Raw genomic sequence first — 26,053 nt, 5'->3', positions numbered from 1 at the left:
GATGTCGATCTGACGGGTGTGATTATCTCGAGGACCACATTCACTATTTGATAAGACCCTTGCTCCAATGACTCGTATACCCGACATTTTAATCCGATTGTTTGGCCAACGATTGGAGTAAAGCCCAACATTATCCACCTTAGGTGGGCATATTGGGGAAAGTATAGAATATGGCCGCCTTTACCTAGTCTTGACTCTCCACCCAGGCTCATGTTGCTGGAAAGCCAGTAGTCAGTCATGTTGGGTTAAAAACTCCAATGTCAGGAAGGCTATTAACATCTTCAAATAAATCACTGGACCTCTGCCATTGACTTCTACATGAACTCGGCAGGTTTTAGGTGGCGAATGGTCGAATTCAAATTTTTAAAGGGCCATGGTTTGATAAATCTCAAAATTCAATTGGCGTTTGGGTTATTCACAATTTCGAATTTGAGAGTTTTGACGATAAAAGAAATTCGAAAATTAAAATTTTCAATTCTAACCCTTAGGGGCTGATTCACTAACTTCAAGTGAAGGATTCAAAGTAAAAAAACGTCGAATTTCGAAGGTTTTTTTGGGCTACTTCGACCATGGAATGGGCTACTTCAACCTACGACTACGACTTCGAATCGAAGGATTCGAACTAAAAATCGTTCGACTATTCGACCATTCGATAGTTCTGTCTCTTTAAAAAAAACTTCGACCCCCTAGTTCGGCAGCTAAGAGCTACCGAAGTCAATGTTAGCCTATGGGGAAGGTCCCCATAGGCTTGCCTAAGTTTTTTTGATCGAAGGATATTCCTTCGATCGTTGGATTTAAATCCTTCGAATCGTTCGATTCGAAGGATTTTATCGTTCGATCGAAGGAATAATCCTACGATCGTACGTTCGTAGTATTTGCGCTAAATCCTTCGACTTCGATATTCGAAGTCGAAGGATTTCAATTCCTAGTCGAATATCGAGGGTTAATTAACCCTCGATATTCGACCCTTGATGAATCGGCCCCCAAATAAATCTAGTAGATGTAGTTTTTTTAGAGAAAAATAAAAGCCAACATTTTTTTTGCTCTCATTCCGGTTTTACGTCAATATTCATGGCCGGTATTCATCAACTTGCAAGCCGTTCCGGCAGTCATTGGGTTACCTTCGCTCTCCTTGAGAAAAGTTCTCGGTTACTTTTAAAGACCTGTTTAATGAAATGATTTATTTGCATCGGTGATAACCTTGATAAGAGCGGGGGTGATTGGCTCCAGTTCAAAACGAATCTGGAACGCGAGTGATCTTCGATATTCGAGAACTTGCTCTCGTTTCTTTGCAGCGAGGCAGTTCACACGCTGGTTATTGCATTTGTTTTAGTACAAGTTTGTTTTGTGGTGACCAGTCGGATGCAGAATAATAAAGTTTCCTTTCCTGTCAGACAGTTTTCTGCACTTCAGTTTGGTGTTGGACACATTCCCAGTTACTATTTATATATATCCAGGTTTTATAATATGACATATTTTGAAAATGTTACAGGTTTGTGTCCTCTGCTTTGCTAAGTCTTCTTATCTCGGTCAAGCTCTTGAATTGTTGCGGTGATACAAACTCTGGGTTTAGAGTGACGCCGGCACATTCCTGTAATGATTATAAACGAGTCAGTATTTCTAAAGGTCGTACACATAGAGATCCTGTGCTTGAATGGCTGCCCCCATGGCTACACAGCAGCTTGTTTATATAAACTATAGTAGTACTTATCTGTTATCTACTGTGTATCCTGTGCTTGAATGGCTGCCCCCATGGCTACACAGCAGCTTGTTTATATAAACTATAGTAGTACTTATCTGTTATCTACTGTGTATCCTGTGCTTGAATGGCTGCCCCCATGGCTACACAGCAGCTTCTTTATATAAACTATAGTAGTACTTATCTGTTATCTACTGTGTATCCTGTGCTTGAATGGCTGCCCCCATGGCTACACAGCAGCTTGTTTATATAAACTATAGTAGTACTTATCTGTTATCTACTGTGTATCCTGTGCTTGAATGGCTGCCCCCATGGCTACACAGCAGCTTGTTTATATAAACTATAGTAGTACTTATCTATTATCTACTGTGTATCCTGTGCTTGAATGGCTGCCCCCATGCCTACACAGCAGCTTCTTTATATAAACTATAGTAGTACTTATCTGTTATCTACTGTGTATCCTGTGCTTGAATGGCTGCCCCCATGGCTACACAGCAGCTTGTTTATATAAACTATAGTAGTACTTATCTGTTATCTACTGTGTATCCTGTGCTTGAATGGCTGCCCCCATGGCTACACCAGCAGCTTGTTTATATAAACTATAGTAGTACTTATCTATTATCTACTGTGTATCCTGTGCTTGAATGGCTGCCCCCATGCCTACACAGCAGCTTCTTTATATAAACTATAGTAGTACTTATCTGTTATCTACTGTGGTATCCTGTGCTTGAATGGCTGCCCCCATGGCTACACAGCAGCTTGTTTATATAAACTATAGTAGTACTTATCTGTTATCTACTGTGTATCCTGTGCTTGAATGGCTGCCCCCATGGCTACACAGCAGCTTGTTTATATAAACTATAGTAGTACTTATCTGTTATCTACTGTGTATCCTGTGCTTGAATGGCTGCCCCCATGGCTACACAGCAGCTTGTTTATATAAACTATAGTAGTACTTATCTATTATCTACTGTGTATCCTGTGCTTGAATGGCTGCCCCCATGCCTACACAGCAGCTTCTTTATATAAACTATAGTAGTACTTATCTGTTATCTACTGTGTATCCTGTGCTTGAATGGCTGCCCCCATGGCTACACAGCAGCTTGTTTATATAAACTATAGTAGTACTTATCTGTTATCTACTGTGTATCCTGTGCTTGAATGGCTGCCCCCATGGCTACGCAGCAGCTTGTTTATATAAACTATAGTAGTACTTATCTGTTATCTACTGTGTATCCTGTGCTTGAATGGCTGCCCCCATGGCTACACAGCAGCTTGTTTATATAAACTATAGTAGTGTTTCTGAAGCAAACACACCAGTTTTGCCAGTGCAGGGCAACTCTACATTATATTGTCTTTCCTTTAAAACAAAAATTTTTTGGAGTTACTGTTCCTGAGCAGGTCATTGGTACAGTCAGACTGGTGGCAACATTGTTTTTGGGTTTATTTCTTCCACCAAATCCTGGGATAAGTGAGTCCTTTAGAATAAGTGGCCCCTTTTTATACATTTATTGAACTAGGACAGCTATGATGATATCCATTGAGCCATTCTACTAGCCATTCTACTAGCCATAGTTATGTCTGCTGCTCTCGGGCACAATGAGAATCTTGGCAGGGACATTGAAGCTTTTGTATCACAGACAGCACCATCCATGAATGTATTCTCTTATAATACCTTTATTGAGACATAGTGGGACATTCACTAAGATTCGTAGTTTCGCTGGCGTCCACTTCGCCGCACTTCGCCAAGCGTATTTTCGCCAGCGCTCCGCAAATTCACTAAAATCCGAAGTTGCGCACAGGGGTAGCGTAAGGTTGCGAAGTTGCGCTAGCGTTGATTCGCCAAGCAAAGCGAAGTTACGCTAGCGATGGTTAATTTGCATACGGCGCCAAATTCAAATTTCAATGGAGGAATACGTAGAATCACTACACAAGCCTGGGAAACCTTCAATACATCAAATAAAATTTTCATTTTGCCCTACACATGTGCCCACTGTATAGTTAAGTTGCCATGAGTCAGGAAATGTAGGGGGGAAGGAGGGGAGCCCCAAAAATTTTTTCGATCTTTTTCAGCCTATCACCCATAATAAAGAAAAAACACCAGCGTTTTTTGGGACTTAGAAAAATTTTTAACTTTTTTTGAAGGAATCACTATCTACTCTATTGCACTTCGCCTGGTCTGAGGTGGCGAAGGAAGTCTGGCGTAAAAGGTAGCGCTCAGTACAATACACGCGTTAGAGAATTTGCGTAGTTACGTCTGTTGCGCAACTTCGCCAGGCGTAAGGGTGCGAAGTTACACTAGCGAATTTACGCCAGCGTCCGTTAGTGAATCGGCGAAGTAACGAAAATGCCCAACACTAGCGAATTCACGCTAGCGTTAGGCGCTTCGGCGCTTAGTGAATTTGCCCCATAGGCTCTTTAGCCAGATAAAATACAACGTTTCAGACCTGCGTAGCGGCTTGAAAAAAGACCTATGCAGGTCTGAAACATTGTATTTTATCTGGGTCAAGAGCCTATGTCTCAATAAAGGCATTTTAAGAGAATACATTCATGGATGGTGCTGTCTGTGATACAAAGGATTCGAAAATCAGTTGGTGGTGGAAACTGTGAGACTTGCACCAAATGAAAGGATTTTCGGAGTGCTGACTGAACTCTTGCAGGGCCATTGAAGCTGAAACTTGTAAAAAATGCACCTGGGCCAAGTCTGAAATCTTAATACATCACTACAGAGACTCCCTGTGGCCTTCATCATCTAATGTCAGACTGAGGACTTGCCTTCATGATCAAATGAGAACGTGCTGAAAAGAACTTTCTTATCGATAGTGCGACCGGTTATTTTGCATCAGGGTCACTTCAAGGGAAAATACTATTCACCAAGAGGTGACGGTTGGAAAATATTCTCTGTGTATAAGCAGATGTCTAGTCCATTGCCACAAGGCTGTATATTCTGCCCCAGGCAAGGCATTAAATGTGAAATGGGGCAAAATGAACCAAGCTTGCCATGTCTGGGCAACCAGGAGTTTTTGGAATAGGGACAGTTCTCTGTTGTCTCCCAAGTGATGCAGTTGCAAAATAGAGTGTAACCTTGTGCCAAGTGTGCGTGCCAATCATCATGTTATAAAGCCCAATAAAAATAAAATAATACCCCCGTAGGCAATCATCTGAAACTGGTTCCGCACAGATGCTTTAGCTCACTCTCACCCCAAAAAAAAAAAACACTCTAAAATGACCAGGAGCCTGAAAGACTATATGGAAGAGATTGAGCAGTTAAGGTGGCCCATACGAGGAGAGATGTTTCCAAATGAACGGATCTCTCCCCTATAGGCCCACCTTGAGGTGGGCGTTATCGGGCTGATCCGATCGTGGGCCCTAGGGGCAGTTGAATTGAGGGGCCGCACAAACAGATGCAGTCCACGATCCAAAGGGATTTTAAGTCCTGTCCGATCGACATCTGGCTGACTTTCGGACGGATATCGATTGGGGAAGCCCGCCGGAGGGCCCCATATATGGGCCAATAAGCTGCCAAATCTGTCTGTCGGCAGCTTTTATCGGCCCCTGCATGGCCACCTTTAGGCATGTTGGGTTATTCTACAGTAGTGATGTGCAGGTCAGAAAAAAACTCAACCTGTGCCTGACCCTAACCAGTAAAATCTTAATCCACAAAATGTTACCATTCTAGGACCTGCACTCAACCCGTACATGCGTCTTCTCACTCTAAACTACTTCTAAACTACTTCTGTGCGCGTCTCTGGTTCCAAGACGGGATCTTTGGTAGCAGTGGAGGATTGATCTTCCCCCAATGTGACCCAAACCCAATCTGAACCCGTCCAACAAGTGGTCAACCCGGACATCAATATTCTACAGCATTCAGCCTTACACCCGTACACGGAGAGGTCCTGCAGCAACAACTTCTGGGCACAATAGTCCGAACTAGGGGAAGGCATCAGAAGAGGCACCCTAGGCACGTGGGTTGCCACCCGGCTGGTATTTTACTGTCCTAGCCAAGGCCGGGGCCAGTATTACAAATTTAGCGGCAATGTAGCTGCCAGTAAATTTGTAATTTGTAGTCTGGTCATAACTCACCTTTTCGCCGGCTTCTGGCCAATCACGCGCCATGGCTCCACCCCTTTGACACCACAATCCGCCCCTTTGACGTCACGGCCCACCCTTTTGTTCCTGCCACTTCCACCGGCCGGTGGAAATTTTATTAAAAGGTGGCAACCCTAGTTCCGGCCCTGGTTGCCGGGATCTGCTGGGCTTTTGGTTCATCCCTGACTTCCAGTATTCAGAATTTAATTTCCCATAGTCAGTGTATTTATTTATTTTGCCCCACCCAGTTACAAGTTGCATAATGGATGCACTCAGCCGATTATTCATGTTCCCGGCTCTGCTGTAGGCCGTCTGTTCATGGAAGTGTTGGAATGTCTCTGGCTGACGTTGCCCTTGGGCTTTCTTCTCCTGGTGTCTTTCCCAAATCATTTTCCTGTCAACAGTCCGGGCCATGGGCAAATAGCAAAGGAGAAAACACAAGTACTTTTGTCCGACTGCGTTGGTGAATAACAATGTCATTTTGTGATTGGTGCTTTCAGTGGACGGCCGTCCAAAGGAATCCAACCTCCTTATCACATGAAACTGTTAAATTACAGAGACCAATTAAAGCATCAGGCCCACTTGATGATTATAGAATTGTATATTAATGAAGGTGTTCTAGTTACAATACATCATACTGTTTCATACAGGATTAATGTCATTTTTAATATCTAAATACTAGATTTAATACCATACAGGTATGGGATCTGTTATCCAGAAAGCTCTGAATTACAGAATGCCTGTCTCCCATAGACTCCATTATAATCAAATAATCCAAATTTTTAAAAATGATTTCCTTTTTCTGTGTAATAATAAAACAGTCGCTTGTACTTGATCCCAACTAAGATATAATTAATCCTTATTGGAGGCAAAACCAGCCTATTGGGTTTATTTAATGTTTATATGATTTTCCAAATTACGGAAAGATCCGTTATCCGGAATACCCCAGGTCCCAAGCATTCTGGATAACAATTCCCATACCTGTATATGATCATATCTAATATACCAATCCATGTCAATAAAACCCCATAATCCAAATTTTTTTTTAGGATTTTTTTTCCAGAATCCCACCCTGTTGCCAAGCAAATGCACTGAAATTATTTTCGTACTAGTGCTTTTTACTACATACCTCCAAACTGTCCCGTTTTTCGCGTACAGTCCCGATTTCGACTGCTCAACCCGCAGTCCCGGATTGTTACTGAAATGTTCCGACTTTCTCTTTGATCTCCTGCACTGAACAGCCAGAAAAAGATTCAAAGTTAACTTAATTGGCTTTTGGCAGATACTTTTGTAACAATTTAAGACGAAGAAGTTAGAGATCGCCACAGTCCGCTAGTGTGAAATTCCGCCACTCTCCATTCATTTCTATGGGATTTTTAAAAGCGTATTTATCAATGGGTCAAAGTGAAAGTTCACCCTTTGATAAATACGCCTTTAAAAAGGCCATAGAAATGAATGGAGAGTGGCGGAATTTTATTCTAGAGGACCATGGTGATCTCTAATGTCACTCTTTGATATATCTCTAACCCTTGGAATCGGACAAATCCTGCCGATAAAGGATCGAATTCTCTCTGATAAAGGATCGAATTTGGCCTAATCCCAGATTTGGTGCATCCCTAGTTTTCAGAACTTTAGTAACGACTGGTGAACCCCATATTTATTCCTCCCTACCTTTCCCATTGGTTCAAGAGCAAGTGCTGGAGGGCCTTGTATAGAGCTTTGAGTTTGGGGTGACCTGGTCCTTCTGTGTTTCATGGCCTGATCGATGGCCAAGGTATGGATGTGCCTGGGAGTCTTATGTCCACTACATATAATAAATAATATAATAAATAATGTCAACTTGTTCCCTCTTGGGTTCACAACAAGTTTGTTGCCAGTGCACATAAATGATAATAAGAACCTCTCTATGAAGAAACATCATAAATGTTTTTGCTCTGTACGTTGAATTAAAATGTAGTTTCATGGTCGAAAATGTTTTGCTCATTTTGTGTATCATGAATCGAAGTGTTTTGTGCCACAAAATGAATTTTGTTATGTTATAGTCTGGCTTTTGTGCCACAGAACTATTTCAGCTTTGCCACCATATTAATAAAAAAATAATTCTGTTGGCAAAATGTGTCGGGCCATGTGTACAGTATGGAAATCGATTAAAAAAAAGAATGCTTGTACATCTAATAGGGTTGTGGGACACAGTCATACTGGAAGGAAGGTAAACTCCCCATGTTTAATTTGTAGAATTTGTGGGGATTTCTTTGCTGTGTCTGCCTCAGAGATCCCAGGGGGTACAATAAAGGGTTGAATTTGACGCTTCTTTTCTAAATGAACACATTGAAGAGATATGGGTACAGTAAAGTAAAAACAAACCACATAATCAAGTCGCTTCTGGCAGACTGAAGTTGTGGTTTCTATTTATTCCTTGTGGCCACAAAGTATCCAGGTTACATAATTTATTACTCGCTTGAGTAAAGAAAAAGAGAGAAGAAAGAAATCTAAATGAATGGTGGCACAATTCTCATAGATTGTTGCATGTAAAATAACATGTTGCAACATTTATATTTAACTAGACAAAATGTATTCCTGGCTGGGAGTGAACTTAGGACCAGCATGAGGGTCTTTAGGTTCGATTACAGTCAGGGCACAATCAAAAACTATGTAATATACTTTCCTCTCTGCTCTCCTTTCTCCCAGCAAGGAATAGCTTGGTTTATAAAGCCAACTGAAACTGGTTTTTCCAGCTTGACGACTTGAGCTAGTGTCACATTGGGTTCCCATCCTGCAGAGATTAGGAAAGTGATTGCATATACATGAGCCAGCTGCACAATTGAGTTTGGAGTTGGATTTGGTGGTCACTAGTGGCGTCTTAGGGTCAGATTTATTAAGGGTCTATTTTGAGGTCTACTCTTAATTCGAATAAAAAAAGACCAACCTGAATTTAAAAAAAAAAAAAAAATAGAATTTTTTAACTGAGTGAATCGGCTGTATTCAATTGTTTGAATTGAATTCGGATCATATACATGAGCCAGCCGCACAATTGAGTTTGGAGTTGGATTTGGTGGTCACTGGTGGCATCTTAGGGGCAGATTTATTAAGGATCTATTTTGAGGTCTACTCTTAATTAGAATAAAAAAAGACCAACCTAAATTTAAAAAAAAAAAAAAAATAGAATTTTTTAACTTAGAGTGAATAGGCTGTATGCGATCATTTGAATCAAATTCAATTCAAAGTATTTAGTATTTAAGTCCACCAAATGACTTCCAAATAGGTTCTAGGAGGTCCCCCATAGTCTAAAAGAGCAATTCGGCAGGTTTTAGATGGCGAATAGTCGAAGTCGAATTATAAAGAGACAGTACACGATAATCGATATTCGAATTTCTTTCAAATTTGGACTATTCCCTAGTCAAAGAACACTAAAATTAGTTTGAAATTCAAATTTAAAAATTAGATTTTTCAATTCGACCCGTGATAAATCTGCCCCTTAGAGTCAGATAGAGCTATATGCCTTGTATAGTTCCCCTTTAAGTCTTGAGCTATCAGTGGTATGCTCCATATCCAATATACAAAGCAGCTCGCAAGTTTTACTCATGAGGGCTTTTTATGTCCTAAAATGGTTCCAAAATTGTGTTCAGATTGGAGGAAACTTAGCAGGCATCCCTTATTAAGACGTAGGGGAGCACTGCAGGAGACCCGTAAAGACACTTAACCGGCCTTAAAAATCCAACGGAAACATTTACAGGAAAAAGAGTTCTAAGGGTAAGTCCACACAGGGAGTTTTGGGGAGATTTGGTCGCCTGGCGACTAATCGCCTCGTTTTTGCAGCGAACAATCTCACCAAACGCCTTCCCTGTTCCTGGGAATGCGGCGATTCGTTTTCCGAAGTCGCCCGAAGTGTCCTTGTGAGGCGACTTCGGAAAACGAACCACCGCGTGTGATTAGCGCCGGCGTTTATTCATTTTAGCCGGTGCAGGAACAGGGAAGGTGTTTGGCGAGATTGGTCGCCGCAAAAACGAGTCGATTAGTCGCCAGGCGACCAAATCTCCCCAAAACGCCCCGTGTGGCCTGACCCTAAGAAGTAAATATGGATTTAAGACTCAAACTCCACATCAGCTGGCTTGGCAATGGCTTCGGCAAACAAACAGCCTTAAACAAACGAGATTTCAGATTAACGCTTGCGCACAGCTCACGTGAGCATTTACATTAAACATGACCTTGGTACAATAGCTGGAGATTAAGAAATAAAAAGTCCAGCTGTGCAACATTCTTATATTGGTTCTTTCTTTTGGGGTTTCTTCTGACAGAGGACTCAGAGCAGCATTACTTTGAGGGGTTACTGGTGTATTTATATAGACCTTTCTGATAAAGCTTACTTAATTTTAGCCTTTCCTTCTCCTTTAAGTGCACCATAGAAGTTCCAGTCAAAGGGAAGCATGGTTGGAATTAGGGATAAAGGTTCTTTACTGGTGAGCACAGAATGTCAGAAGACATTGCATGTGGATGTCTCTTACCTAGCCACCTCCTTACACCGATTACACCTTGCTGTACGGTATTGTAATTTTACTGCGGTACATGATTTATGGCCCCTCGTTGTGTCTCAACTCATTTTCTCAGTCTCTATCCCTTTGTCATACTGTTTGTCATACCCTTTACATTACTTTGGGGTTGGAGAGGTACATTAACACCCCTTGTGTGTGCTCAGTATCAGCTTTCTTATATAGTCGGTTATAATGGGTTTTTGTTTATCTCTTATGTTATGCTGTCCATTATAATTGCGCTTCATCGTCTTGCTTTCGTGGTGCCTGCAAGAGCTGTACTGTCAAGGTGCTTGTTAAATGCTCAGGAAGGCATAGGATCCCAGTCTTAGGGAACAACTGGCTTTGTTCTCCACCATAAAGGTAAATGTGAAGTGTTTCATGTCAATATATAAACACAGTGGCTTAGGTTCAACACAACAAGTATGACAACTTTGGCAATGTCTTCTTGGTATTTCACCCTTGAGGTCATGAAGTATTGTAGCGAAGAAACCTGTTTATCAAGTCTTTGGATTACATGATTTAGAGCAGGGGTCCCCAACCTTTTTTACCTGTGAGCCACATTCAAATGTAAAAAGAGTTGGGGAGCAACACAAGCATAAAAAAGTCCCTTGGGGTGCAAAATAAGGGCTGTGATTGGCTATTTGGTAGCCCCTATGTGGACTGGCAGCCTACAGGAGTCTCTACTTGGCACTATACCCAGTTTTTATGCAACCAAAACTTGCTTTCAAGCCTGGAATTCAAAAATAAGCACCTGCTTTAAGGACCCTGAGAGCAACATCCAAGGGGTTGGAGAGCAACATGTTGCTCGCGAGCTACTGGTTGGGGACCACTGATTTAGAGTGATACGTTCGATCCCTAAAGGAGAACTTCATCCATATAGTTAAAAATGCTTTAGAAAATGTAATTTTTAATATTAATTATGTCGATATCTTTCCCACAAGTCTCTACTGCCAAAACAATAAAAGCATGATCTGTCTATCTCTTTGTTTCTTTGCTCAGCTCATCCAGACTACATGTCCCAATGGCAGCTTTCCTCCAACCAAACCTCTGATGCCACAATGTGTTGCACACTTCTGTGATTCTCTTTTTCATAGGCCATTTTATCTGGGTTGCTGTAGAAAGTCAATCGGCTCCCTATGATCACCTCCTCCTCTGAACTTGCCCTTACCTGGAAGTTTTGGTTTGCCGTATCGACTGGGTCTCCTTCATTTTACTACAAAACATGCGAGTCATTATGGTGTTTAGAGTCTTGCATTCTGGTTGAGCAGAGCAAATAAAAGTCAATGATGAAGTTATGAAAATATAATATAAGCTTGGATTCTAAATGGCAGGTCCCTTTTGCCTAGGGGTCCCCAAACTTTTTTACCCGTGAGCCACATTCAAATGTAAAAAGAGTTGGGGAGCAACACAAGCATGAAAAATCCCTTAGGGTGCCAAATAAGGGCTGTGATTGGCTATTTGGTAGCCCCTATGTGGACTGGCAGCCTACAAGAGGCTCTGCTTGGCTGTATACTTAGTTTTTATGCAATTAAAACTTGCTTCCTAGCCTGAAATTAAAAAATAAGCCCCTGCTTTGAGGACATTAGGAGCAACATCCAAGGGGTTGGGGAGCAACATGTTACTCACGAGCTACTGGTTCGGGATCACTGGCCTAGACCATGGGGGCTCAAATGTGAAAACTGGGTACATCTGCACCTGGACAGTAACCCATAGCAGCCCACCTTTTTAAGGTAGAACAATAAAGTAGTATTTACCATCTAGGATCAAATTTGCCCAATGTTCATAAACAAGCCTTGTTATTGAGCAAACTGTCTTTCAAAATATCCTACTCTGACACATAGTCTGCATTTAAACCTATAATCCCATGGGGCCAAATGGAGGGGTACTGTGTAGTGTTGGGCCTAGAGTACTATTGATGGGTGAATAAATTCACCAGGTGCGAATTTCTGTGTTTCGCAACCGCAGAATAAATTTGCAAAACTCCAGCGAAAATTTTTGGTACCGTTAAATAATATTTGCATGCGCTTAGTAGAAGTTGCTCGAGTCAAAACTATGCGGACGCTCATTGACTTTAACGCCGGGGTCAAAATTGACGCGGGCGTCCATTTTCGCTAATTTTTTGCTGTTTGGTGAATTTCCGGGAAATTCACAAATTTTTCAGCGATGCCAAATGGGAGAAATTCGCCCATCACTAATGAGCACCCAAGGCAATCATCAGCCCATAACCTACCCACCTCCCCATCTGGCACTCATATTTGCAACTCAACCACCCCATTTGTTGAAGGCTCCCTATGCTACTGGCAGCTGAAGTTGCAGGGCTAGAACTAGGGCTATACAGGCAAGCAGAATTGGTATATGTCTAGTGCCTCCTCCCATGTTCTTCTTCTGCCTTCCTCAAGTTCTGGCCCTGGTGCTGTGAAACTGGCCATACACTGTATGGTCACATTTTTATTCTGTTTCTTTGGGCCAGCAAACCCAATGGCTGGAACAGCAGAAAGTGTGTTTTTTTTCACTTCCTCATCTGGGTCACATGGTACAACTGAATTCACCAATCATTAGGTTTTTGAACTATTTTATCTGTGTCTTCACTTGGTGAATATATTTTGACCATAAGAAGATTCGTAAAGACTTGCAGGTGTCACAGGCGGTGTGCACTTTCAGGCTTAATCTGTGACACATAATTGGGGTATTAGGGACCAAATCTGTGTTTTCTCCACCAGCAGAGAAACAGACGTGTGACATTAATCTAGAAATTCATTATTGACTGGAAACAATTTATATTAGTTGTGCATTGGTCAGCCTGAAATTGGTTTACTTTTTTGGTGGGTTGCCAATGGGTGGTTGGCCAATGGGTCTTTCTCTTCAGCCAACCTTCAGTGAACTTCCTTGGCTCAACCCCCACTTACCTACTTTTTTCTCTTTCACCTAAAGAGGGTCTAAGAGTCAGTGGGGCTCATTTATCAACACTGGGCAAATTTACCCATGGGCAGTTACCTATAGCAACCAATCAGTGATTAGCTTGTTAAAGCCAGCTGCAAGTAGAACAATGAATGCAGCATTTTGATTGGTTGTCATGGGTTACTGCCCATGGGCAAATTTGCCCAGTGTTGATAAATGACCCCCCAATGTTCCTTTGTTATCTTATATCCCAGCTCTATACAGTCTAGTTTACACAGGAACCCTAGAGAGGATAAGAATATTAAATGCAGAAACAATGTGATCAGATTTTCTTTTCAATCAAGACAATGTTCGTCTGGGTGCCTAAACCTATATCAACCAACCAGTAGGTAGCATTTACTGATCAACTGTTTAAAAACAAACAGCTTATTGGTTGCTATAGGTTACTGCATCTGGCAAATATGTGGTGTATTATTGTGCGGGTCGAGTTTTTCCCCAAGCCGCACCTGATCCACATCCGCCCTCCCTCCGCTCGAGCCTGACTTTCGGCTTCCCTTTTATAGACCCGCACCGTCCCACCCCGCCGATGATGTCACAAGAGGGGCGGGGCAAGCAGGCGCGCAGCTATAAAGGCAGAAGCCGACAGTTGAAGGTGGTGGGTGGGGAGAGCATGAGGAAGAGTTCGACCTGGGTCCCGCGGGTATGGGGCCGGCCCGCACATCACTAGTCTATTGCCTTTTATTGCATATGGGGGGGATGTTAGTGTTTCTTCAAACAGACACCCCCACTTTAATATCTGGTTGGCTGTTTTGCTGTACACAAGCTTGATTCCAGCGAATGACAGGAACATATATTTTCATTTGGCTGTACTTGCTGTACAGCTGGAGTTACATTATTCCTTATTATAATGGCTCTGTAACCTGAACCTGATAATGTTCTAGCCGTACAGGTGACCATCATGACTGTAGAACAATAATAATATTTAGTATTACTCATTCTAACCTGATCTTTTGTGCACACTGCAGTGTTATCTGACTTTATGTTGTATTGTCATGCCATTTGGCACAGTCCTGGTTTGTGGCTTTGTACAAAACTGTGGGAGACTCCATAATGAAATGTTCTGAATGTTTGGGTCATGCACTTTATTGTGCGCTTGACTGTGTTCCAAAGCCAGTGTATTCATGTAAGTCTAATATCCGCAACACATCTGTGCTGGAACCGGGTTTGGGCTCGGACTGGGTTTGTGCTGAGACTGTGTTTGTGCTGGGACTGTGTTTGTGCTGAGACTGAGGTTGTGCTGGGACTGGGGTTGTGCTGGGGGGTTTGTGCTGGGACTGGGTTTGTGCCGGAACTGGGTTTGTGCCAGAACTGGGTTTGTGCCGGAACTGGGTTTGTGCGGGGACTGGGTTTGTGCCGGGACTGGGTTTGTGCCGGGACTGGGTTTGTGCCGGGACTGGGTTTGTGCCGGGACTGGGTTTGTGCCGGGACTGGGTTTGTGCCGGGACTGGGTTTGTGCCGAGACTGGATTTGTGCCGACACCGGGTTTGTGCTGAGACTGGGTTTGTGCTGGGACTGGGTTTGGAATAAGGTATGCATCCATGGGCGCCTCCAGAAAATTTTCCAGGGTGGGGCAAGTAAGCCAATATTGGAACAAAAACTTCACTGGCACACAGGATATTTCAAGCAGGAAAAACCTTGCTAGGTATTTATTGCAGCATGCAACGTTTCGGGGTTACCCCCTTTGTCAAGCATGGGGTAACCCCGAAACGTTGCATGCTGCAATAAATACCTAGCAAGGTTTTTCCTGCTTGAAATATCCTGTGTGCCAGTGAAGTTTTTGTTCCAGTATTCTAGGGAGGTGGCCGATTCCTCCTGTTTGCTGTGCACCAGGTGTTCTCTATCCAATTGATTAGGGTGTGCGAGTGTTTCTTGAAATTCAAGTAAGCCAATATGACATAGGGTAGCATCCCACTGAAGATTAACTGGTTTGGGTGACTTGATTTGCAGTTTTAGTCTTGTCTGAGCTGCTATTGTCTCATTGTGGCAACAGTTATTATCCATCATTCGGTTTCTTCCGTTTTGGCATAATGACCAAGGGACATTATGGAAGCCTTTAACAGGTCAACCTCCAATTAAAACATTTTTATTTGGCAGTTTTATAACATCTTGATGTGCAAAGAGAATTATGTTTTCTAGAAGGCAAGATAGTAATGTAACTTGTTGAGCGCGTGTGATTTCAACTCTGAAGACAATCAACCGAGAAGCTTGGACTTTCCACAAGCCATTTACTGGATGTTACAAACACCTTCTAAATATGTTTGATCAAGTGGCTTCTTAATCACAAGGGACTTGAACTCTTCTTAAAGGATTGAACGTTTTACAGTCCCTGCCATGTTATCGCTTGCATTCTGCTGGGCTGTTTTTTTCCACCGAGTGAGATAAATTGGAAATATTCTATGGTTATCTAAAGAATGCAAACGAAGGTAAAGAACAAACTGATAAGGTCTTGGATATCGGTAAAGCAAGTTTGTGGGAAGTATAACCGACGTTATAAAACGACACAAATTTAATAAATTAACTATTATTCGCTTCAGAGCTAGTAATGTATATTTAGTTTTATACTATCACACTGTGCCTATATGTGATGCAAATGGTTTTATATTTTTCCTTCCCTGAAACAAGTCTATAATTGACTCTTCAAACCACAGCTCTCAAAGGGCCTATCTTGCCTTATCGTTATGACTGATGACTTTAACGTTCTTGCAGTCAGGCTTGACTTTACATCAGATGTGCCCTTTGCTGCAGGGCTATGGTAAATAAAGTCAATATTTTAGAGTAACGTTTAATGTAGCTTCACCCACCAGCATTGCTAACTCTTAAGGTGGCCATAGACACACAGATAATATCGTACGAAACAAATTTTCGTCCGATATTCGTTGCGTGTATGGTGGAAAAAGAGCCGACCGATATCGGCAGAAGACTTGGATATTATTCGGCTCGTCGATCGGGCTGGACGGAAAATTTTGATTGGATGCCTTTGAAGGGAACCAAACATCGGCCATTGTTAGTGCTGAATTGTCAGATACAGGTAGAATTCTATTGTCTCTATATGTATATCTACCTGTATATCTGACCATTCAGCTCTACACGTGTGTATTGAAACCAACGATCTTTCTTGGAAAGATCTTTTCCAAGAAAGATCGTAATTGTTACGTCTATGGCCGCCTTTAGTTCTGAAGGCATGTGCCTGTGGTTTATTATACTGATGTAAATGTAATCTCTAAAATAAGGTAGAACTGTGAGTATGCGGAGTATATTGAAAGCAGAAAAGTACTTTATGATTTAGTTCAGTTATTGGCGCCACGTCATGCTTTCGGTTGGCCAGGCACAGTTTCTTGGCATTATAATTACCATAGCTAGACGATAGCTCACTTTGAAGTGTGTTGAGAATGTCCAAGTTTGCTGATTCTTTATTTGGAACAGAAGATAAGAAGATGTTTTCATGGAAGACTAAAGGTTGCCATAGACGCACCATAAAAATCATATGAAACAAATTTTCGTATGATATTTTTTGCATGTATGGTGGGAGACAAGCTGACCGATCTGAGCAGAAGACTTAAAATTTTGATTGGGCGCCTTTGAAGACACCGGAACATCAGCCATTGTTAGTGTTGAATCATCGGATACAGGTTGAATTCTATTGTTTTTACCTGTATATCTGACGATGCAGCTCTACACGTGTGTGTTGAAACGAACAATCTTTCTTGGAAAGATCTTTTCCAGAAAAGATCATAATTGTAACGCCTTAAGGGACAGACAGCAGTTGTGGGGACATTTGTGGTCTCTTTAAATCTGAGTTGACTTCAGAGGGTGAGCAGATAATGTCAGACTCTATGGGGAGCGTAACAGTTTAAGATGTTTTAGTGAACAACCTACCTGGATCTAGGCAGTAGCAAGTCCTCATAGTTGAGTAACATTCACTTCTTGCATAATTTCACAATATGTCAGCAAGGCAACAAATACTTGTCTTTTTAAAAACAAAACAAAAAACATCAAGAAATATTGCCTACAATACTTATTTGTATTCTTACATTTGTGTTTCTGCAAACCAAACCGCATCTTGGCCAGTCAACAGCATCAAAGCTAATCAGTTGCTATAGAAGATTAAGTTGATCACCCCTAAATAAACAGCACCCTAGTTCTACTAAGATTTTGAAAGATTGACTAAAGCTGGTGATACATGGTCAGAATGACTTGTTTGATGAGGTTGCCAGTTGAGAAGACAACTCAAAGATCCTACAGTATGATCTCTCCCCAATATGCCCACATTGAAGTGGGAATATTTCCCAATAGACCACAGGCCTGCTGTGGTGAACAAAAGCTTACCGTCCTTTCTGTTGATGTCCCAGTCGGTGCTTTGCCTCAGCTATGAATCCCAGACGATGGGATAACAGATATCCCAAAATGGGTAGAACTTAAGGTGGCCATTAGACCTTTAGACCAATTCTGCAATTTGTCTGCCCGTAAATGGTGTCCTCTGATAGGTCTCCTTGACTGATATCTGGCCCAAAAACGTCGATGTCTGTTCGATTGAGGACCACTGTCCCGTCTGTTTTTATATTGTAATTCTATCATTTGGTCATGGGGCTCGTATATTGCCTGGTGGGCATATCAGGGGAAAGATCTGCTTGTTTAGCTACCTTGCCAAATGAGCAGATCTCATAGTGTATGGCCACCTTTACCCATGGATTGTCTAATCTTGTGGTGCAAATGGAGTAGAGAAAGCAGAGATATAGGGACACCAGTGGAAGGTACTTCTAGTCTTTGATATCTACAGCTGGCCAGCAGTCTTTGGAGCGGAATGGTCCTAGTTTTTATATTGTATCACTTTTCAATAAACCACAACTCTGACACTCAAAAGCACAACCATTATATAATCAAGTAGCTGATGGGTTAAGGGACAATCAAATTCATAAAAAGAGCCCCTGTGTAAGTCTTGGAATTGGATCTCATGTTGCTATATATTTTACTTATAGGTACTAGAATGTGTCTTTGAGTCCTCTTGGGCTTCCACACTAGATAATACACGATGGGGCAGCTCTAGGAGTCGTTCACGTGAAATTGACATGGTACCTTCCAGTACTGTTAGTTTTGGGAAGAACCCAAACTCAGATAACTTGCTCCTTCAGCCGGATAAAACTAGATGGGTTTGTGATTTTAACACCCATTTAGGAAAATCCTAAAATAGCTGCCAGGCCTGTTTGTTATGTTTCTTTCTTCTAAGCAGAAATGGATTTCTATTCATCACCCTTCTTGCCTCAAAACCTGTTTGTGCACAGATCTGCTGAGTCTTATTGTTAAAGGGAATTATGCAGAACAGGAACAGTCCTGCTAATAGAAGTGTTAACGAGTTTGCCATTAAATATACTAATTACCTGCTCACCACATTTTTATTCAATGACGCAGGACGGTTGGCACAGGCTGTTGTGGGTCAGTTGGCGCAGGTTGTTGAAGAGTGAGTCTGAGGTGCCACAACCTTCTAAGTGTGTTGCACAACATTGAGGTCATGTTGCTTATGTCATCAGGGGGGAAGAATGTCGTGCACAAAATATTACTAATTGTGTGCGCTGGTTTACCTGTAAATGTTCAGTAGGTCTAACCCTTGGTACTCATTGGCTTTTATTGCTTGAGGTATGACACATCGTAGAAAGTTTTGGGTCCTTATGTAATCTGGGTGTTGTACATGTCTTTTATAGCTGTTGGATAGATGTCTAAAGCACTATTAGGTATTGATGGGTGAATCTGTGCAGTTTTGCTTGGCTGAAAAATTTGCAATTTAGCGTGAAAAAATTTGCAAAACGCTTTGAAGAGCGACAATTTTTATACGAGCGACTATTTGGTCCAAATGCATTAACGTCAATGGGCGTCTGAATAATTTTTATACACGCGCCATTTTTTTTTTTGATGTGGCGGATTTTTCGCTTGTGAATTGATACTGCAATTTGGCAAATTAATTCGCTTGTGGCAAAATGTGGAAATTCGCAGCAAATTTGTGCCTGCCACATTTATTCGCCCATCACTACTATTAGGGTGAGATTAGAGGTGAATACATATTAGCAAGCTAGGATACTGCGTGAATTTTAGCAGAGTGACTGGAACAGGGACTGACCAAATGTTGGACCACAGAGAAGATGTGTCCACCTTTCTTATGACCTCTTTATTTTTGCATTTTACAGACGTGTGTAAGGATTCTGAAGCTTCATGGCATCATTCTGGCTGGTTGGCTGACTCCATGTCAATGTATCTGGCAGTTACAATTCTTTTTGTTTCCAGTTTCTTGAACCCTTAGTGGTGTAACGGTGGCCATACACAGTTAGATTTAAGCTGCAGATTCGGGCCCTTTAGACCAATTCGGTATCTTATCTGCCCATGTGTGGGGACCTCCTCTGGTTAACTTGACCAATATCTGGCCAAGTTTGGCCAGAGGTCAATTTGGTTTGATTTTTCCATTGGATCAAGAACCACATTGGCCTTCATGCAATGGCTCCTATTCCTGCTGTTTTAATCCAAACAGCCTATTGCAATATATGGACAAACAATCCAAGTTTTGTTTCAAGGGGAGGGCAGTTTTTATTAGCTTAATGCACAAAATGTCTCAATGTTCTTGATAAATTGATAATGGGTTGAGTGAAGAGGACTTGTCTGTATGAATTGTGTAGTCACAGCCTCATTGCAACCAAAAATGATCGTTGAGGGCAACATTCCCTTGTTTGTTATTATAAAAGCATGCTCATGGCGTACATAAATGCAAGAAAACAGCTCAAAACAATGAAAAAGCAACCAGAAAATGATATAGTCTAGACTTTTCAGCATGTGTGCCTTTGTGATCTTCCAGTGGGAAGTGGGATAAATAACGACAAGGTCCCCTATCATTCTGGAATAGCTTGATGGCGTTGCAGCATGTGATGCTTATTAAATAGGATTAAGTGCCCCTTATGTTCACAGAAATAAATGAGATGACACTTCAGCACCAGGCTCTGCACTCGGCTCCCTTGTCTATGTTATTCTTCATCCTATTTCAATATGCCCATAGTGTTAGAGCCTTATGCCAAGGGTACATGTGGGATATGGTTGGGCACAGATCAGTGGCTGAAGTACTGGGGGTGCGTTTGCTCCAGGGCCCACACCCCTTCAGGGGGCTGTCAGAGCCTCCCACCAAATCTATGTCTGGAGGGGGGCAGGGGGCTTGTCTGTACTGTACTCTTCTGTACTCTCCCCTTCCAGCGCTAGGTACATTACTGCCACAGATACAGAAGATTTGGAGTCAACAAGATCACTTGAGGAGTCAAACATGTTCAGCATCTAGGGAGATTGTATTTTTGCATAGTACCTAGACCAGGGATCCCCAACCTTTTTTAACCCATGAGCCACATTCAGTTGTAAAAAGAGTTAGGGAGCAACACAAGCATGAAAAAAGTTTCTGAGGGCACCAGATAAGGATTGTGATTGGCTATTTGGTAGCCCCTATGTGGACTGGTAGCCTACAGGAGACTCTGTTCGGCAGTAAATCTGGTTTATATACAACCAAAACTTGCCTCCAAACCTGGAATTCAAAAGTAAGCCCCTGCTTTGAGGCCTCTGAGAGCAACATCCAAGGGATTGGGGAGCAACATGCTACTCCTGAGCCACAGGTTGGGGATCACTGACCTAGACTATAGCAACAACCCCACTGGAGAAAAGTTGGCACAGTGTCTCTCAGATGAAAACCAATTAAATGCAATTACCTGAAATCCAGTAGCTGCAATACAGAGACTTAGAGTCATCTGCCAAAAAAAGAAAAGGAGCCTTAAGGTAGCCCCATGTAATTAGTTCACAGGCTGCAAAACGAGAGCATTGTTTATGATTTTACAACTCATTTGGGTGGTGAAATTGCATTAATTGCACAGTTATTTCCTATTCCCATTAGCCAGCGAATGTTCACTTATTCAGCAACTAATACGATTCTTGTATTGTATTATACTTCTTCCATGTACTGAACAGTGGTGTGCCAAATTGAATTGCCCTACACTGGCTAACATCTCTCTTTGTGTGGCCAACTTTATTCTCTTAATAATATTTCTGCTAACAGCAGAGACCCTAGCACCTATGGTGCCTATCAGATGCCCCTAATTGTTATTATATTCTCTTTGTTCTCGGCCACTAGCAAGAGGGTCACAACTCATGGGAAGCCCAAATATTTTTGGTGAACGTCTTTGCCCTGTTTAACACCACTACAATAGGAGACATCTAAGGGGTTATTTACTAGGGTTGCCACCTGTCCAGTTTTGACCCGGACAGCCCGGTATTTTGAAGGGCTGCCCTGGTCAAAACGTCCTGCCCGGTTTTCCAAATAAGGAAAACCAGGCAGGATTCCCCATGATTGACACGACAATCGGCCAATCGCTGCATCATAGCCCCACCCCTAATGTCACGCCCCACCCCTCATGTCACGCCCCACCCCTCAACATCACACCCCGCCCTCCACATCACGGCCCAGTCTCCACCAGTTAGAAAGGTGGCAACCCTATTTTTTACCAAACAAAAATTTTTTCTGTTTCAGTGTTTTTGGCCAAAAAACTCAAATTTTTAGAGAAAAAACCTTGATTTTTTCTAGATATATTATACCCTGAAGCTGCAAAGTCCGAATCAATAAAATCTTCCATCTCAAACCTGTCGAGGTCATGTATAAGTCAATGGGAGATGTCCCTTTTACAATTTCAAGATATCGTGATCTGCACTGGGTTTCCTCCGGTAATCTGAAAAACGTTGGGGTTTTCACACGATAACCTTAAACAATCGTGTGATTTGAGCATCAAATCTGAAATTTTTTTGTATGATTTGAGTTTTCACTTGTTTCTATCGCGTTTTATCCTCACTTTTTGGAGTTATTTTATTGATAAATAAGATAAAATCGTGGATGGGAGTTTGGTCGAGCTTGGTTTAATAAAAATATGAGATAAATCTGAGTTTTAGTAAATAACTTACTGTCCTAGTTTTGTACCTTTTGTTCACCTTTAAATTATAGTATCAAGCCCTGAGCTCTTTTATGTCACCTTTAAAGGATAAGTAAACCTTTAAAATAAGTGAATGTAAAATTGATGAGGAGGCTATTCTAATATATTTTGCAATGTACATTCATTATTTATTTTGTTTTGATTCCAAGATATTAAGGGATACGTGTGCTGTTAATATGAATGAATTTTGTTACAACAGCGCCACCTGCTGGTCAGTTTCCCACCAGTCTGACCACCAAGTAGTCAAGGAAGTTGTCAGGAGAAAGAAAGAGGCTGCTCTGATGTTCTTCTGATTAAGATAAAAATAAAAAACCTTTCTCAAATCTTTCCTAAGCAGAAGAACAATCAGAGCAGCCTCTTTCTTTCTCCTGACAACTTCCTGACAATGTGAATAATGTATAATAATTATAAACTATTTTCTTTTCTATTCCCAGATTCCTCATCGTGTTGATATGTCTAATCTTCAGTGTACTTTCTACAATACAACAGTATAACAATTTGGCTACAGAAACGTTATTCTGGATGGTGGGTATATCTGAACTAATGCAATACTTCAATGTTTCACAAAATGTATTTAGGTACAATGATCGGAGCTATGATCAGAGATGCTCGGTTTTACAGAGAAGAGGTTTTCCTATATTTTGAATTACCATAACTTTAGTCTTCTTAAAATGTAAACATTAAGGGGATTATTTATCAAAATCCAAATATATCTCATTATTTTCTAAAATATACTCCAACCTAATCCGCACGGGTTATTTCCCCTTATTTATTAATCCATTTTCCCGAAAAATTCCAGTTTGGAAAAAAACAAAAAAAATAGTGAAAATCGTACAAATATTCGAATTTCTACCTGAAAACCACAAAATCTTCGGATTTTTGCACGTAACCCAGCACAGATGAGGATATCTTCAGGACTTCTCCCACTGATTTATATACAACGTCGGCAGGTCGGAGATGCCAGATTTTCAGATTCTGACTTTTTTCCGTCCTCGGAGTATAATAAATCACAAAGGTTTTTTTTTTCACTAAAAATTTGAATTTTATAGTAAAAAAAACTAGAATTTTTTGAGCTTTTGGCATTCGGACATTAATAAATAACCCCCTAAGGAAACCGAATAGGGTTGGTTTGACACCAATATGGAGTCATGCAGCTTTTTGTCAAGGGAAGACAAAAAATTAGAAAATTATTAATAAAAGAAAAAAATCTTCTAAACTCAGAAATTTCATATAATGATCTTTTGTCCTTTGTAGGAAATAGTTCTTGTGGTTTTCTTTGGGACAGAGTACGTGGTTCGGTTATGGTCGGCCGGATGTCGAAGCAAATACGTGGGGGTATGGGGCAGACTTCGATTCGCTAGGAAACCCATTTCTGTAATAGGTAAGAATTGGCTGGATCCAACAGGGTGGTTCCTGGTGTCTATCGACTGTTGTATGTTGGTATGGGAGCCCAGTTGGTTCAAGGCTTTTTATCTTCTCTTATCTTCTTGTGTTTATTGAGGCTTCTTTGTTCTTTCCTTACAGATCTAATTGTAGTCGTGGCCTCGGTTATAGTTCTTTGTGTTGGCTCCAATGGCCAGGTCTTTGCAACGTCAGCAATCAGGTAGCTGCTTTGGTTTGTCTTAGTGTATATAGGAACACCGCAGCTTCAGGCATTGAGTTAAGGTTTGTTTACTTGTTTGTGGGCAAATGATAAATAAATCTATTGCTGTGGATGATACGTGTGATAGAAATTCTCCTGTACCAGCGAAAGTTTCTTTCTGCCTGAAACTGGTTCTTTATTTCACACTAACTCTAAAATACCTTCTGCCAAAGAGAATTCATTGCATAATCAATGTTGTAATCCTGTTTCATTCTTCACACAATCTTAAATAGTAATTTATTGGTGATGCAATGATCACTATTCCACTTAAATGTATTAAAGGGAAAATATACCATCCTTTCTGACACAAACTCATTGAGATGGACTTATGAAAAGGCACTCAAACAACCTAAACTGCCAAAAATTTGTATAAATGTATTTTTTTACACCAACGTACCTGGTTTCATATATTGAAAGGAAGCCATGATAGTGGCCTGGCAGAAAATAGTCTAGATTTGTTGGGCTGAGGAACGTTGATATGGTCCTCTCCCGACAATCTGGTCAATGGACCAGAAAATAGGTGATCTTCTCATTGTGTTCTCAACAAACATTTGTCTCTTTTTATGTTTAGTGCCAAATTATAATGCAACCCTTCCCCAAGTTTGTTCCATGGGGAAGTAATGGATAATGGAAAGTCCTCTGCGTTCTAAATAGTTTTTACACCACCCAATATAGAAATCTTTTGTGTATAACCTTGCTCCCCTCCAGACCAACTCCCATTTACTTACCTGTGTCATGGCTAAAGGAAGAGCAAGGGGTTTGGATCAACATATATAAGTACTTTAATGTCCTCAATAGAATTCCAATTATAACATAGACCATTGTTTTTTGGTTGTTCACGTTTTCATTTCTTTATCCCTAGGGGAATCCGGTTCCTGCAGATTTTACGAATGTTGCATGTGGATCGCCAGGGTGGCACATGGAGATTACTGGGATCTGTAGTTTTTATTCACAGACAAGTACGTGGCACATATATCTCTTACAATCTACATTCCAGTATTGTACCGGATTGTGTATGGTAGCAAATTTATTCATGAATGTGTTTCTGTTAGACACCAAACTAGACATTTCTTTAGATAACTTATCACCAATGAATAGCCTACAGCCCTGTATATAAACAGGCCCAGTTCCACAGCCACAATGTGCAGACCAGACTATGTGGCATCATAGGCCATGCAATATTCTTGAATGTGGGGCATAATGTCTTTATTGCAATTACAGTTAGTTCTAAATGACCCAGGGTGGGCACAGTTTGTCCAGAGACAACCTTCAAATTCAGTAGTTTTAGCGATTTCAACTGCATAGCATAATCTGTAGCAGTTTCCGATAAAACGCGACGTGGAAGATTTTCGATGCAAATGCTCCCTCATTGTTACCCAGATATTGAAGGAATGCTCATCTACCATCACATTGTGTTCTGAGCTGGGAACAAACTGTTCACTTTCCTCAATGCAACCAAGAGCAAAGTCATTAGAAACTGCCCTGTACCCCTCAATGCTATAGTTTTAGGGAGGAGAATGCAAGATGGTGTTGATAGGATTACTTAATATCATTGTTACTCAACCTATGGCTCTTCAACTGAAGGCTGTTGTTGGGAGAGCTGAACAACCATAAAGTTGATCCGTTTTAATTTTTATAAATCATGGACCGTACAAAGTCAGTTTTGCCCTGGATTCCACCAGAACTGGGTGTGTCTTCTGCCCATGGAGCTTCCAACACTCCTAAAAGCATATGTTTGTATCTTCTTGGCCACCTGGAGGCCTGCAAGCAACATGTGAGCCACCAAGGAATTTAGCAGCCACCTGCCTGTCTATAGATTACAAACTGAATATTTTCATTTTGGAACAATTCATCCCAATAACATGTATTATATCAGTTTATTATCCCACTACACGGGAACCCACATGTTCTCCCATATAGCTGATATCTCATGAATCCACAAGACTTACTGCTATATTGATAATATATTTTTTTAGTCAGAAGACAGTTTCATTGGGTTTATCATGATGTCCGTACAAACCCCCAAAGGGCTTCCTTTTTCCCCATATATTCTTTAACTATACATCCAGTATATACAGTGTCCCTTTGTGCTACGATTTGTAAACTGGGAATTCACTGGCCAATACATTTGTAACTGGGTAGC

The 26,053-nt window shown here is 41.3% G+C and overlaps 1 protein-coding gene across 2 annotated transcripts in view; it reads left to right on the top strand.

Annotated features, from left to right (window-relative positions):
* Positions 1-26,053, top strand: part of kcnq1.S (potassium channel, voltage gated KQT-like subfamily Q, member 1 S homeolog) — a 52,656-nt gene that overhangs the window by 9,993 nt on the left and 16,610 nt on the right. For both annotated transcript variants that reach the window (XR_001935471.2, XM_018260098.2), the window contains exons 2-5: positions 22,703-22,793; positions 23,523-23,649; positions 23,793-23,871; positions 24,773-24,869. Coding sequence is in view for 1 of the 2 variants with exons in the window: in XM_018260098.2 (XP_018115587.1) it covers positions 22,703-22,793; positions 23,523-23,649; positions 23,793-23,871; positions 24,773-24,869 (394 nt within the window). In the remaining variant the exon portion in view is untranslated. The remainder of the gene's footprint in view (positions 1-22,702; positions 22,794-23,522; positions 23,650-23,792; positions 23,872-24,772; positions 24,870-26,053) is intronic.

The sequence above is a fragment of the Xenopus laevis genome, chromosome 4S (assembly GCF_017654675.1).
Source record: "Xenopus laevis strain J_2021 chromosome 4S, Xenopus_laevis_v10.1, whole genome shotgun sequence".
Classification (NCBI taxonomy): Eukaryota; Metazoa; Chordata; class Amphibia; order Anura; family Pipidae; genus Xenopus; species Xenopus laevis.
The sequence above is the reverse complement of the archived record's forward strand: the minus strand, read 5'-3'. Positions and strand labels throughout refer to the sequence as shown.